Source organism: Corvus hawaiiensis, chromosome 2, assembly GCF_020740725.1.
Source record: "Corvus hawaiiensis isolate bCorHaw1 chromosome 2, bCorHaw1.pri.cur, whole genome shotgun sequence".
NCBI classification, from domain to species: domain Eukaryota; kingdom Metazoa; phylum Chordata; class Aves; order Passeriformes; family Corvidae; genus Corvus; species Corvus hawaiiensis.
In genome coordinates, this window is record NC_063214.1 from 55194248 (window position 1) to 55209480 (window position 15233).

Here is a 15233-nt window from a genome sequence, read left to right on the forward strand (position 1 = left end):
TAGGGTCATGCGTTATTTCATTTCGACATCAGTGTCTACAGAATTAAACAAGACAGAGAAGACCTCAGCATTGTCAAACTAGGAAACTAAATTTCTTTGACCTCACTGCACATTAAAGATTATAACCATATGACCGCATCTTTTGTACAGCATCTTTTGTACCACCTACTACATATTTTGTATTACCACAGCAAGCTCAAATATAGTAAATACCAAAGTTCATGCTGCTCTCCAGATTTGTTCTATGTAAATCCACAGCACACTATTTATTTCCTTACTAGACTGTCCATCAGTGTTTTATAAGACAGCAAGACTTGGTGTTGCAGCTGTTACTTACAACAGAGCAATTTGCTATCTCCTCAGTGATGGTACTTATCTAATTTCTTTGAGTTCTTTCACTTAAAAAGTAAACTACTTTTAGATTTTTTTTTTTCATTAGTCCTTTTGGAAGCACAGTCTATTTTTTGCTGCCAATGCAGCTGGTCCACTGCAGATGCCTGGGCATTCATTCAGCTTTGGAGCAAGGATGCTATCCAAATGCAAGCAAACAAACGGTACACTACACTGCTTTTGATGAGCAAGCAGATGGAAATAGGTTGAAAATGTGACTAATAGTATACAGTTACCATCCCTACCTCATTAATTGTAATATACCCATGCTTACAAATCTCTTGTGAAATAAAAAAGCTGTGAAATACTCAAAATTTACAGATTGGGAAGTGAAGCCCAAAATCAAAGCAGGACTGGAGCTGAAATTGCACTTCAGGCAGAATTTAACATCCTAGTGCTAATAAAGCAGTCTCTGCAGTGTCTTACATTCTTCACATCTGCTTTTGTCAAATAACAGGGAGACATATGAGCTGTTGCTGCTGTGGTTGCCCACAAGCACAAGCTGAATCGAGCTGCTTGGTTTGCTGCTGAAAGTCTTCAAAGACTCTCAACACAAAGCTTCCTGGTGGTCATCCCTCTAACAGGGCATAACCTGGCAAGGATGCTCTATGCATATTACCTGAGGAAGAAAGCCTCTTCTAACAGCCTAAAATTTAACTCAGAAATAAACTAGTTGAGTTAAATTGTAGTCTTCTGCTTCCTCATCTCATATCTCATAGCCTGAGAATGTCCTTGCCACCATCATATTTAACCAGTGCTGAGATAATTTTTGAAGCCAGGCTGTCAATGAGTCAGAAATGCAAATATTTGCAGGGAGGACATGGAAAAAGTGAGAAAGGCTGAAAAGTCATATCTATTTCTGGAAAGGAGGCAGGATTTCAGGCACACTTCTTGGGTTTTTCTTACCAACTTCCCATTGGTTTTCCATCTCTAAAATACAATCTGTTTGAATCCCAATCTAGCTGCCTTTCTCAAAGCTAATACCTAGGAAACTTACTCAGCTAAGTCAGCCTAAGAACTTCTATTCCTGCATCCTAATTGATGACACAGAGCTCAGTATGGCAGTACTGAAGTTCTTGTGGAAATCTCATGACACAGATGTTCTTGCTCAACTAGAAGACCTCTCCAACTCCCCAAACACTATAGAATGCAATGTCAAAACAAGACACTAAGAAACTTTAAAGGACAAATACTTCAGAGAGGTTCTAGAGGTCTACTTTAGCTAGGACTGCTTGTAAGTTATCTCCCACTCCTACTTTCAAGGCAGTAATTGGACAACTAGCAGAGTCCTTGTATATCTGAAGTTTTTAGCTGCTGTACATCAATACAAATCCAGAAGTGAGAAACAACAGCATATAAACTCAGCTAAATCATTAAGAGCTGGATTTGACTTCCCTGAATTCTGTGGGAAACATGCAGAAAGAAACCTCACCGAAACAGATTCAATAGTCTATGATCATGGTTGTATAATCAGCTAAGTGCTTAATATTGTAAAACAACACAAAGTTCACAGAAAACACAACTTAAAGCATACAGTTACACCGACTTGTAGCAGAGTGCTTACATCACAAAAAAGCCTGAAAGCAAAGGAAGGACCAGTGAGAGCTCAAGAGAACCAGAAGGAGCTTCCCAGCTATGAACATTTCCTCCAGAATGAGAAACTGTCAACAAAACTCCAGGATGAACCAGTATAAGTTCTGGAAAAGCTTTTTAGAAGTAGTTTAACTAAACCCTGATTTTTTTTTTTTTTAAGATAGATTCATTACAGGTTCTTCTACTAAGCCTTGAATAGCTGGACATCATATGCCTGAAAAGGAGACATAAGCTGACTAAGGCATTTAACCTGAATTTAAGATCCTTAGTTTTCAATACATCATCCATGTCAAACCACTCTGAGCAAGCTGGTAAAAAGCTAAAAGACACACTGAGATTTTAAAAGAATACTTCCTTTATATAACAGAATTTTGCAGTGCTTAGGCATGATTCACTCTCAAAGACATATTAATCTTGTGTCCAGCAATGACGAAGCCCAGAGTTTCACAAAGGGAGCACCAACTCTCCAGTTCTTGTTTTCACACCATTTCCTTTTCACTTGACTGAAGTTACACATTTGGCTTAACATTATTGCAAGAAAATGAAATTATATGGAAAGCAACTGCAAGTGAATTTTAAGGCCACACATATAAGTTGCTCTCATTCTGGATTTCTTGCCTTGCTCTCAGTGGCAACAGAGGTGACAATTTCTAACAATCATTTCACAACAGACAAGATGACAAATCCATGACATCATCAAGCAGCTCAAACTTGTTTTCATCAGAGCTCTGCTTGTGCAGACTATTGATCCTTATGTCAATTTGCTTCCTCTTTTTCTCCATGAGTTAGAACAGAAGCAGTGTATCTGTCAGTTGTGTTGAATAAAAAAAGCAACACAAGAAGACTTTTGCAACTCATTCTACTTGACATTTTTATTTAAATGAAGTTTTGTCAAGAAAATAAGCTCCCTTCTTTCCAACATGGAGCTGACATTCACCAGCTGATTTAACTGAATCTTTTAACATAATTTTAAACTCATTAGGAGCAAAAACTAATAATACATCTTTAGTTTTACTAAAATGGAAACTGATTTTAGATGGATATCAATAAATTCACGAGTCATATATTACAGAAAAAATTCTACCTGAGAATTATTTAGCATAGCGTATTTCTTCATGCAACAAGCACTCGATCCTGTAAAAGCGTCAGGGCAGGCGAGGAAAGGCTCCCTGTACTTGCCTAAATGCCAAGTGCCCCCTTGTGGCCAGCATCATCCTTAGATTCCAAACCAGACCCAGAGCGGAGCTGCTTTAGAGCACTGAAATAAGGGTGGGATGCTCGCTTCCTACATTCTTATTTCAGTGGTCTCACGCATTGCTCGCAGGGGTTATCCGCTGACCTGGGCAGGGGAAGTTAAAACGGAGACCTCCAGCGCTGTGGTTCAGATTGACAGAACAAGGCATTGCTGACTCTGAAATGTTTCACTTAGCATCTCTCCTGGTAGGCCCGGAAAAGGCTGGATTCCTTACACATTTTCTCTGGAAGATGTCCCAGAATCCCCATCAATTGCTAAGGAATTCTTGAGAACAGACAAATAGGAATATCACTTGACTCCAAGATTTTTCTCTGATTGTTTTCTTTGAAACACACAGTGTATTCTGCCTCTGGGCACACCACAAAGTGATTTGAGTAAAACAGTCTCCTGGTTTAAGCAAGGCCACCAGGAGGAACAACTAATGCCAACTTGACAAGGAAAAGAAAAAATTCCAAATCAAAAAGGTATCTTGGAGGCATTCAAAGTATTTACTCAAAGTCAAATGAAAGGAGTAGGAAGGGGAAGTCTGTGAGGAGGCAGGATAACAGTTTAGGGCAGTCAGACCAGAGACAGAACTTATCCAAAATGCTTCCAAGCTTCATGAAAAGCTAGGATATGAGATTTCTACTTTCCATACAGCCACTGATGACTTAATCCAAGAAGAGCAAAAAGGTTCATTTAACAGTCACTTCCTAAGAGAATTGTCAACATTTCCTATGCCATTACAAGTGCTCATGTTCCCTACAGGCAGTCATCAACGCCTACGGAAATACAAAGTCTTCATCGCATGTTTTCACAAACCCAAGATTCCCTTCCTGTCATATTGCAGTCACATATGTCTCCACTGTGACACTGCCACACATTCTGCTTATAGTTTAATACTGACAGCAAAAACCCTGAGGGGCTTGTGTGAGGCTATTTGTTCTGTGGTCACTGCCCTCCCAGAAAGGCAGCTTTGCAAAGCAAGTATCTGGCCCTTAATGTCAGAATTTTCTCATCTATGGTGGTGCACATGGTGAAAAAATGGTGATTTATCACAGAAGCCCTGGTTCCTGGGCTAATCTTAACTAGAGCGTTGCTAAGGCAATGCTATCAGGAGTATGCTCTCCTGAACTGATTTTGCAGTATGCTTTTCAGTATTTGCATACTAAAGCTGCTATCTAGGGATTGGTTCTTGCAGAAATGGTGATAGAGAAAGGAAGTTTTCTTTCTGCTTATATGGGAAATTATGCTAAGCAGAGAACATGTATTTTACCAAAACTCATTTTATGAAAAAATGCAAACAAATGAAAGTAGCATGTTTAAAAGAAGCAAGTAAAATTCGCATCATGTTATACTTTAGAGAGGATGCATTCCTTCTGTAATCATTTCTGAAGTACTGTATGACATTTGTATTATTCATTGGGACATAAAGGAAATTACTGACTAAACAGTTTTCACTGTTGGAACTCCCTTGTTCTTGTCACTGTTATTTGCCCTCAGTACACAAAAAATATTTTCTAAACCCTGGCAGTAAGAATTTCTGTGTTCAAGGTATCAGTTCCGCATTTATTGCTATGTGACATCTACATCATTTTTCTGAATCAAAAAAGAAAAAAAAGGATTATCTCATATCAGTATAAGGACTTCAGAATGATAACTGTATATTTAAATGGTTCAGGGGTTTTTTTTAATAGAAAGAAATTACTCATCAGTACAATTCCAATTCTAAAGCAAAAATAGTGCAAGCCATCTGCAACAATTACTGCAATTTTTCATCACAGAAAATCCTCTGTGATTCCTTGTTCATCACTCCAGAATTTGCATTTGTATTCTTCTCTTTCATTCAGGTTTTTATAGCTTGCTGACTGCCAGGGTCCCTGATGACTAATCTCTTTTTTTTTTATTTTCCCTGTTGTGCTTGATAGCAAGAAAATATTTTATGTTACCTATGTCTAAATGGGTTGAATTACTCTACAGACATGTTTTTCTCTCTCTATTCACTATAGTAGGACTGTAAATGACTAGCTGAGTGAGCTAAATCTCTTTAGTATCTTTGAGATAACTCCTCTGTTAAATACAGCTGAAATTGTTTAGTAAATTAAGAATTATTAGAGGACCTTCTAATAATTCTAATTATAAATTTCTTGGGAACACAGGTTATAAATACTTGAAAATAATATTTAATTTTCTAAATACGTTGCTTAAAACAAAATCTACTGTCTACTGCTGCCACATTCTAGAAATTGTATCATCTTGCTGAAAGAACCACTTTTCAGTCTTTCCACAGAGCTTCACACAATCACAGAATCAACCTTTTTGTGATCATCAAGTCCAACCATTAACCCAGCAGTGCCAAGTCCACCACTAATCCATGTTGCCAAGCCCCACAATACGTGTCTTTTAAATACCTGCAGGGATGGTGACTCAACCAAGTCCCTGGGCAGCCTGTTCCATTGCTATTCCTATGCAATACGCTTAGGAAGTATAGTTTCATATAGGAATATATTTCCTATTCATATGCAACTGCAAGTTGAAAGCTGAATATCATAGTGTACTTTTGATTTTACAGACACACACGCGATGCTTTATATACCCACTCTTGGCATTTTTACTTTGAACAAATGTACATTGATGACTGGCTGAAAACTCTTTGTTTTTCTACCCACTCACATCTGCTCTTTATTCTCATCTGTGAAGAAGCTAAATATTCTCCCCCAATCCCCTGAACAACTCTCAAAAACCCCAAAAGAATTTTAGCAAACCTAAATGCTTAAACACCACAAAATTTTCTGTGTATTTTTACCAAGGTTTTCTCTTCTAAAATTATATATTTAAAAAGCAAAGCAGCTCTTCATTCTCCAAGAGTACCTGTAAATAAACACTGACTTTTCTGATGGCTTCAGTTAAAAAACAAAAACAAGTCAAAACCAAAAGCCAGCAAAGCCCACATAATACCTCTATATTCGTCTGCTCTTTCCATCTCCCAAAAATCATAACACGGAAAAAATGAAACATTTCGCTAAATCCCTAAAGCACTTTTCTTTCCTTCCTGTCTAGCAAACAGGAGGATTTACTAACTTTAAGCTGCAAGAATGAAGGAAGGACTTGAAACTGCATGGCATAGCACACGGGCTCCAGACTTTCCCAGGCTTCACTAAGTGAGCCTAGGACTCTTCAAGCTGTCTTCTAGACTCCTTCTGGCAGTATGAATCTTTCAGTTGTGCTGGCATTCTTCCCTTTACGGGAACAGTAATCAAACCTCTCAGAACCACAGCTCATTGATGAGGAGGCAATGCAGTACTTAGTAGGGATCAGAAATACACTGGATTGGTGGAAAGGAGATTATCTCACAGGTAATGCCTGCTGGAGTGCCTGGCAAGCTTGGTTAGGATTGGTTAGAAGAGTTCTAGCAATTGGATGGAAATAAATACTTGTGATACTGTAATTATGCACGCCAGTCTGCGCTTTACAGGCTGACAGGAAGAACACTGTCCAAAGCAGACTGCTGTAAATTTTCTAGATCAGTGTTTTGTCGTCAAGACTTTTCTTTGAACATAATCACAATTGTATTTTCAGATGAAAGTGAAACAGGAAAGTGGGATTGGGAAGATTCTGTTCTCTTTTTAATTAGCTGTTAAAGAAAAAATCTTGCCTACCTACAAAACACCATGGTCTCTAGGACAACACTAAAACTGGCAAAAATGTAGACTCTCTGAAAGCCATGGAACAGACCAGAAAAAGCAGTTAATTATTCACACCCTGCTTACAGCACGTAATCATCCTTCCCACTAATAGAGCATGCAGCTTCCTTTAGGGTCACTGAACTCCCATTAATCTTCAGAATCTGAAACACCAAAAAAATTCAGATGGTAACACTTCTGTAAACAGGAATAAAAATCATAACAGCCTTGCTTCACACTGTTCATTATCCCTGCTTATGTTACAAGGCATTATCACATCTTTATCTACCTTCCCTATTTCTAAAAGTGGGTAAGAAGCAGAAAAGGTGTCAAATATTTCAGCAGATAACAGGCTAAGGAAAAAGCAGTTCTGAATCTAAAATGATTTTTTACTTCATTTACTACCTTAGAAGACAAAACGGCCATAATATTTGCTGGGGTTGGTTTTTTCTTGCCATTTTCTCCTCAAAATTGCAGAAAAAATATTTTACGCTGTGTTGAAATAAAGGACACCAAGTATGAGTGCATTAAGGAATAAAATTTAAAAAATTAAAAGATACTTCCTTCAGTGATGCAAATATTTACAGTAATATGAGGAGTTTTTCTGTGACTATATTATGCAAAATGTTACTGCAACTATTCATCTAGGTTATCACAGTTGATACAAAACTGGGAGTATTGACTGATACAACAGAGGATTGTGTTGCCATGCAGAGGGACCTCAAGAAGCTGGAGAAACAAGCAGAGAGGAATCACATGGAGTGGAAATGCAGAGTCCTGCCATTGGGGGAGAAATAATCCTAGGCACCAGTATATGCTGGGGCTGACCGGCTGAGAAGCAGCCTGGGAGACGATGACTTTGGGGTCCTGGTGAGCAACACGACCACAAGAAAGCAATTCACTCTTGCTGCAAGGGTGGCCAGTGGCTGCCTGGGCTGCATTAGGAAGATGTTGCCAGCAGGTCAAGGGAGGTAATCCGACCCTTATCCTTAGCACTTGTGAGATGTATCTGCGGCGCTGGATCCAGTTCTGGACTCTTCAGTACAAGAATGATACAGACTTCCTGGAGCAAGTCCAACATGGGGCTGTGAAGATGATTAAGGGACTGGAGCATCTGACAGATGAGGAAAGGCTGAGAGACCTGCAACTGTTCAGCCTGGAGAAGAGAAGGCCCAGGGATTCTTATCAATGTGTATAAATATGTGATGAAAGGCACGAAGAAGAGGGAGCCAGGCTCTTCTCAGCAGTGCTCAGTGACAGGATAAGAAGACTGAAACAGCCGGAATTCCATTTGGTCACAACTGAAGACTCTTTTTACTGTGAAAGTGGCAAAGACTAAATGATTCCACGAGGTTTAATGTTTTCCCATTTATTCATAAATCTAGTCCAGCTATTCCACCATGCATGCCTTACTGCAGATTCAATTATAAAACCTTCACTCAGTTAAAAATTTCACCACATAACTCTTCCCAACAGTCAGGTCTTACGTACTTCCTACTCAAGGATCTTTTACTCTTTATTTTATCATCTTGTAAGCAATTGAATGTATGAAACAATAAAAACATAAGCAGAACTGATTGTTTTGGCTTCTAGACCAGGCTGCTGATATTTTTTGTCATGGAGAAACAAAGACTACACAAATTTTCCAATCAGACTGTGATTTGTTACTAAGCCAACTGAATGTCACAGTACTCACCACAGGCATTTTATCAAAGGTGCGAACAATGAACAGTTTATCTACAAATAAGCAGAAAATGTGACCTGTTGATATCATTTCAACATGTAATCACTAATTCTATTGAAAAAGTTATGAATATCCATTTCTACCTGCTGGATTTCTACGAATAAGCTCCACCTTATCTCGAAGAATATTAATTTGTCTTTCCAGCTGTTTGTTCAATTCTACTTGTGTCTCATATCTGGTTTTCCACTCATTATCTGAAAAACAAATACAGAATTATTATATTTCCCAGATTAGTTAATGTCATTTTCAGCAAAAGCATTTTTATAAAACTGTTCCTTTTAACTAACTGGAGACTCAGAAAGTCTCCACTTAGTAATCCTCATAATAAGAATCTTTGCATATAAAAGAGCTTGAAAATATAAATGAGGAAAATTTTCACTAGACTTATTGTGGTCAGAATATTAGCCAACTCTTGTGAATTCATATTATTCATAGTTTCATTAATAATTAACAAAAAAAAAGCTACCATGGCCACACGTAGTATTCCTTAATTTCACATGAGAAGCACCACAGCTATAATAGTCATGTTTGAAAAGTGAAAACTTAAATTTCTAAATAAAAATTTGAGCCCCTGTAAGTCCTTCCCAAAAGAATTATTTTTCTGCGTTTCCTAATCAATTAGAAAGACTGTTGTAATTCACTTACCTTCCTTTTCAACACTGTTAACACTTTTTTCCAGTTCTGTTACAGTGTTTCTCAGTTCAAATATTGAGATTTCAAGCATCTGTCTGTGGTATTAAAAGAAGTCAATAAATTGCTACAATAGCCAATAAATGACTCTTGTACTAGTCCTATTATTGAAATCAGAAAAAAATAGATCAAATATATTTTCAGAAGAAGTATCTATTGGTCATTCCTACAGAATTACATTACCTTGTCCACTCTTAAATTATTTTTCTCCATGGATACTACAGTGCCTTTAAAACAATGAAGCAGTTTTACTTTGTGAATAAAATTATTTCCATAAAAACCCAAGATAGACATTTCCTAAAATACAATAATTTTCTAGTAGATTATCAGAATTAAAAAAATGTAGAAGGGACATTGACCCTAATTTTTCATCTAAAAGAAGATGCCCAATGAGTATGTTTTTTAAAACAAGAATATGCCTGAGAGATGTGTTATTTGAAATTCTGAATTAATTCTTCATTTTGACTCACTGCTCAATGATTAATAGTAATTTTCTAAATTGTACCCATATCAAAACCAACCAAAACAAACCATGTTTTATGACTATCAGAAAAGAAAGTGAGTAATTAAAGTAAGATGAGTGCTAAAAAAAATGCAGGAGTCAAAGCCACCATTTTTTTCAGTACCTTAAACTTAATATTGTAGGAAAATATATTTTTGCCCTAGAATTAATCCTGTATACTGGTCAGCCAGAAAACTAAAAAGTACCATGAAAACCAGGCTCTTTTTTCCTTGGAAGGTATGACCAGAAGCAGAAGGTAGCAGCAGACTTTGATGAGAGCACAACCCACCTGCATGCATCAGTCAACGTGCTGAGTGACTCTCATCCTTCAAAGTGGCCAGACAGTAGTTTAGTGTCTTACAATGATTCCTATGATCTTGATCACATAAAGAGCAAATTACTGGTAAGTTATTGACCATATTCATGCCAACAGCCTGGTTCTTTGAGGAGATGTCTATGGAGAAATGCTCCTGGCTGTGAGATCCTGGGAAGTCAGACCACACCGGGATAGGTGCAAGCAAAACACAATGCACCAACAGTCAAAAGCAGTTTGTGGATTTGTCCTTTAAAGTTAAGTTTGGAAGGCCAAAATTTTAAAAAAACAGTCAGTGGTTCTTGGGTACCTCCATTTTTCAGTGCCCAAATTGAGATATTCCAAAAGAACTGAGAACCCAAACCCGACAAAGAAGGCCCTTTGGGAAATGCCTTACAATACCAATACGATGATTGATGTCTTTGAAACCTTAACCTCGTTCATTAAAACATGCAAGAGAGAAAATTATTAGGCTGCAATATTTGGGGGGGGTGGGGTGGTGTTGTTGGGTTTTTTTTTATAGGAGAGCTTCCACTGTCAACACGGATATTCATTTTCTGAACAAGTGCATGAGAAATGCTCTTCAAGTAGTTACCCAACCTCTGAGAAATCAAAGCTCTGATGACAGAGATTTATTACTGAGAAATTGCATCACCTCTTGCACTCCTTGTGCTCACATTCAGTTGATGACGTCTTTTCATAGCTTGAAACAACAGATTTTAACTGCAAGCTGCAGAAGCAAACCAACTGATCATAGGGAGTTGAATAGGTAAGCTTGTACTAAGGAGGGCTGAAGAGCTGAAATCACAAAGAAATATAAAGAAGAGTAATTTAAGGTAAGGTTTTCAGTGAAAGAGGCACACTGAGGAACAGTAGGACAGACCTCTTTGAATGGCAAGGGAGAGCTGGGGCTTCCAAGCCCTCCCTGCTCCATTGCTCTTTTTGTCTCTACCAACATTAAATTGGACGGGGCACACTGGCAAAGAAATAATGTCAGCACTGGTAACTTGCTAGAGACAAAAAGGATAAGGTGAAACTCAGCCAAAGATAGCCTTGAAACATGACTCAGAAACTTAGATGTAGGAAAACCAAAGGAAATCTGATTGCTGCTGCCTGTCTTCTCCCACTCCAAATAAAAGAGGCAGATGGCTTGGAAGAAGAAAGACAAAATCTTACTACATTGCTGCTATCATTTCAACACAAATAGGTAAGGTTTCTGCAAAGCAGATTTTTATCAACTTCTCAGAGCTTAGAAAAGAGGAAATTATGATGACAGTGAGTGCTAAAATGGGATTTTTGAAAGGAAATAACAGTGAAAATTAGAAACAGTCAAAGCCGTAACCAGAGCTGCACCGTATCAAAATGAAATTGTTTTCCTTTTCAAAGAAATCTTAACTAAGTGCTCAGATACAGAGGGATAACACAGGAAGAATGAGTTCTTTAAATCCAGTGTTTTCAATTTTCAATTTCTGTTACCATTCCAAGACTATATGCAAAATTTCTTTCATTAGATTTTATTATGCTTTCTGCACAAATTAACAAAACCGGAAGCCAAATTCCAATTATATTTTGTTCTGATGAATACATGTACAGAAGCAGTAAACGGTCAGGTGTCACACTGTATTGCTACACTGACAGAAAGTCTTTTTTCCATGTGGCAACAGAAACCAGTTGTTAAAAATATATATAATTGTTATTAAACATTTAATACTCCAGTAGCACCCAAAATGCATCCAGGGTGAAACCACTCTATTTTAGTCAGTGAATATTCAGTAAAATGCAATCCCTGCCCTGACAGAGAAAGGATGTAGAAACAAATCCCTTCAAGGAGCTTGTTAAATCTATCTGTGGTTTAATGTATCAGAGTATTTTGCATTTCTGGAGTTACTTCTAATAGTGATAGGAAGTGAAGGTCATGCGATGTATCTGTTAGCGTGAATTTAATGCAGCTATGTATAGCTGCCTGCCTGCCCAGAAACTTGGTCTGTGCTTAGAGGGACTGCACTGCCCTTTTTACCTGCAACCTCACGTGTTAAACATAATTAGACTATTCAGGGCCTATAAATCTTCTCCATGTCAATGGACAATTTACAGTCATCACAGAAGAAAGCCTGTAAATCCTGAAACCTCACATTTAAGTCATTATGAGAACCTAACAACATCCTTGCATACCTAGCATAATAAAAAAGCTCTTGTGAAGAAAAGGAAAAAAACCCGTGCAGTTCAGATAAGAATGCTCTGACTGAAACTACAAAAGATAAAAAAAAAGCTAAATTTCTTTTTAAGGCTGTCTACAGGTGTTATTTTACTTGACAATGGCAGCTACTTAGGATGAAAACCATTTTCCTGCACATTTTGCTACCCAGGTCTGGATATCTGGAACACGTATCAGGCAAAAGCATGCCTGAAGCAATTTTCTATACTGGAGAGAGAAACTCAGGAGAAAACCCTGGAGAAGCTCAGGGCAAGTCATCAGTTCTAGGACATCAGCTCTATAATATGGCAGACCTTTACTGAGTCCTGCATAAGACGAAATGCACAGGTGCCTTCAGAATCTATGAACAAAGCAGAAACAATATTGCACAGTGCAGAGGCACAACATGGAAGAGTACACACACTATTGAAAGCTATGGACTCCTGACACAGCCAGCAGTGTGCTGGGAAAATGCTGCAGCTTTCCTGGCAAGGAAAGCCACAGGAAGTGAAATCTCACGAGCTGAATTAACATACAATTCCATCAACATTGCTGAGTAGCTGACATGCATAAATAGATGTCTTTAAGACCTCTTTGTCTAATAAGAAGTACACTGCAGTATTATATGCCTTCTCTCTCTCTCTCCCAGAAGCACTTACCATGACATTTCCCGATCAGAATGTGTACTGAATCTTGATCACAACAATTCAGAGTCAGATTCAAGCTGACTTTCACTAGTCAGAAAAAATTTTGAAAGATTTCACGGTACTACATCTACAATCACTGAGAATCAGTAGGTACGTTAGAACCCTTATGGACATGGATGATTCAACTTATTCCATGAAGTAAAAATCTCTTCTTCATGACTGCTAAATGAAAGTAGTAGGTGGCCTGTTAGCAAACTGCCTAATTGGCACAATAATCAGATATGCCAGTAAAAAGACAGCAAGAGTGAGATGGCAGTGAAGGAATGCAGACTTCTATCTGCAAGCCAGTCATCCTCAGCTTGCTTTATACCCAAGGGAGAGAAACTGGCACCTCCTAGGGTGTGAGTCATCTCATGCTAGAACAGCCAGGCAAAGTAGGTCAGATGAATCACACCTCCAAAAAGCCTTTCTGTACTCATTGACTATACATGCCACTGGTTTAGATGGGGATGTCTAATAAGCCTGGTCATTGGCAATTAGGCTGAATAAATAACTCCTGGGAAATAGACAATAATATTATTTTCTATTTGCACACAAAGGAAATAGCTGTAGAACCCACCTGGAGCTGAAAGTCTTCTACTGTCACGCCATCATAAGAAAGGTTTTTATTAAATATATATTTTGCCTTTATCCATAAATAAGTCACCGCAACTCAACTTTTTACCTGAACACCAATAATATCAGGATCGTGTGTCAGGTAAAAGAACTGGTGCATGCAGAGGATAACAGATCTATTTACCCTGAGACACTACTAAGTCAGGAGACTTATTGAAGGTTCATATGCTTAAATGGTGGTGCAAGTATGTCCAAGCTCCTTTTTGTGTCATTTTGAAAACACAAGGTGCCATTTTGACTCTGTTAATATTGGGTTTTCCCATTCCATTTATGAATGAACATTTTATAAAGTCCACAACTGCAGGACTAGTTTGAAGATGTCTGCAGCTCAGACACTGGAACAAACATTGTTCAGGTGAAAAATCAGTATGAATAGAATGCTTGAAAAAAGTATGCAAATGTAAGTACTAAGGGTCTGAATTAAGGCAGCACAGGAGCTTCTGACATTTCCCGTTTTCATTTATTAACACTCAAAAGGCAATCATGTTTAACACAGAGAAAAATGTGTAACTTCCTAAGCAAACTGGGGAAAAAAACAATCCCACTAGGCATGAGCATCAACAATTATCACAGCACTGAAATGACTCCTGCTTAAGCAAGGGGACTGACAGCTAACAGGAACAAGTCCTCATCCCTGCAAACTGCAATGCAAGATACCATACCTTCCCTGGAGGTCTCTGAGATATTTACTGACAGTAGAGAAGGTGAAATCCAGCTTTCCACTTTTACTCAACATTGTGGAAAGAAGTGTGCATAAAGAGCACTTCATTGTCCATTTTATACATCTTCCCCCAGCAAGGCATGCACCCATGTAAAGGCCTTCTCTGTTTTTCCACCAGTGTGGTTTTCCATCCCAGTGTACTGGGCTTGCCTTGGACACATTTCATTCTCCCTGTCGTAGCTAGTATGGGACTATGTTTTGGCTTTGTGATGAAAACTGTGTTGCTAGCACAGTGATGTTTTGGTTACTGTGAACACTGTTTATACTGTGTCAAGGCCTTTTCTGCTCCTCACCCCATGAGTAAGAGGGCTGGGGGTGCACAAGGAGTTGGGAGGGGACATGGCCGGGACAGATGATCCCACTGACCAAAGGGATATCCCATACCACGTAATGTCATATTCAGAAACTAAAACTGGGGCGGTAGGGCTTGCTGGGACTGCCTTGCCTCGGTAAAGGCATCGGTCCACTGGGGGTGAGCACCTGGGGGGTTTTGCATTATTTGCTTTTCTTAGGTTTGTTTCCTTTTTTTTTTTGTTCTTTTTTTTAATTATTAAAGTGTCCTTGTCTCAACCCGCGAATTTTCTCACTTTCACCCTTCCTTCCTTCTGTCGCCCATCCCACTGGGAGAGAAGGGAACGAGCGGCTGTGTAATGTGCAGCTGCCTGCCGCGGTTAACCACGGCAGCCGGCCCTATCTTCCTTTTCGGCTGACATTATTTATCCTGCTTCTTGGGGCTCCTCGTGCCACTCCCATCCCTTGGGCCAGCCCTTCGCAGTGCCCCGCCGAGGCAGCCGCGCTGCCAGCGCAGCCGGGCCGCGCTGAGGGGGCTCCGGGCAGCCCCTGGGCC

General features: G+C 38.8%; 1 protein-coding gene across 2 annotated transcripts in view; it reads right to left on the reverse strand.

Annotated features, from left to right (window-relative positions):
• The window catches only part of CCDC169 (coiled-coil domain containing 169), a 28548-nt gene extending 13315 nt beyond the window's left edge, over positions 1-15233 (reverse strand). The window contains exons 1-4 of one of the 2 annotated variants that reach the window (XM_048295496.1): positions 10126-15231; positions 9290-9372; positions 8728-8838; positions 8597-8637 (exon numbers count right to left, since the gene is read on the reverse strand). In XM_048295496.1, the coding sequence (XP_048151453.1) occupies positions 8597-8637; positions 8728-8838; positions 9290-9368 (231 nt within the window). In that variant the 5' untranslated portion in view covers positions 9369-9372; positions 10126-15231. Of the gene's footprint in view, positions 1-8596; positions 8638-8727; positions 8839-9289 lie in introns of both variants that reach the window. The other variant, XM_048295497.1, reaches the window with a different exon arrangement.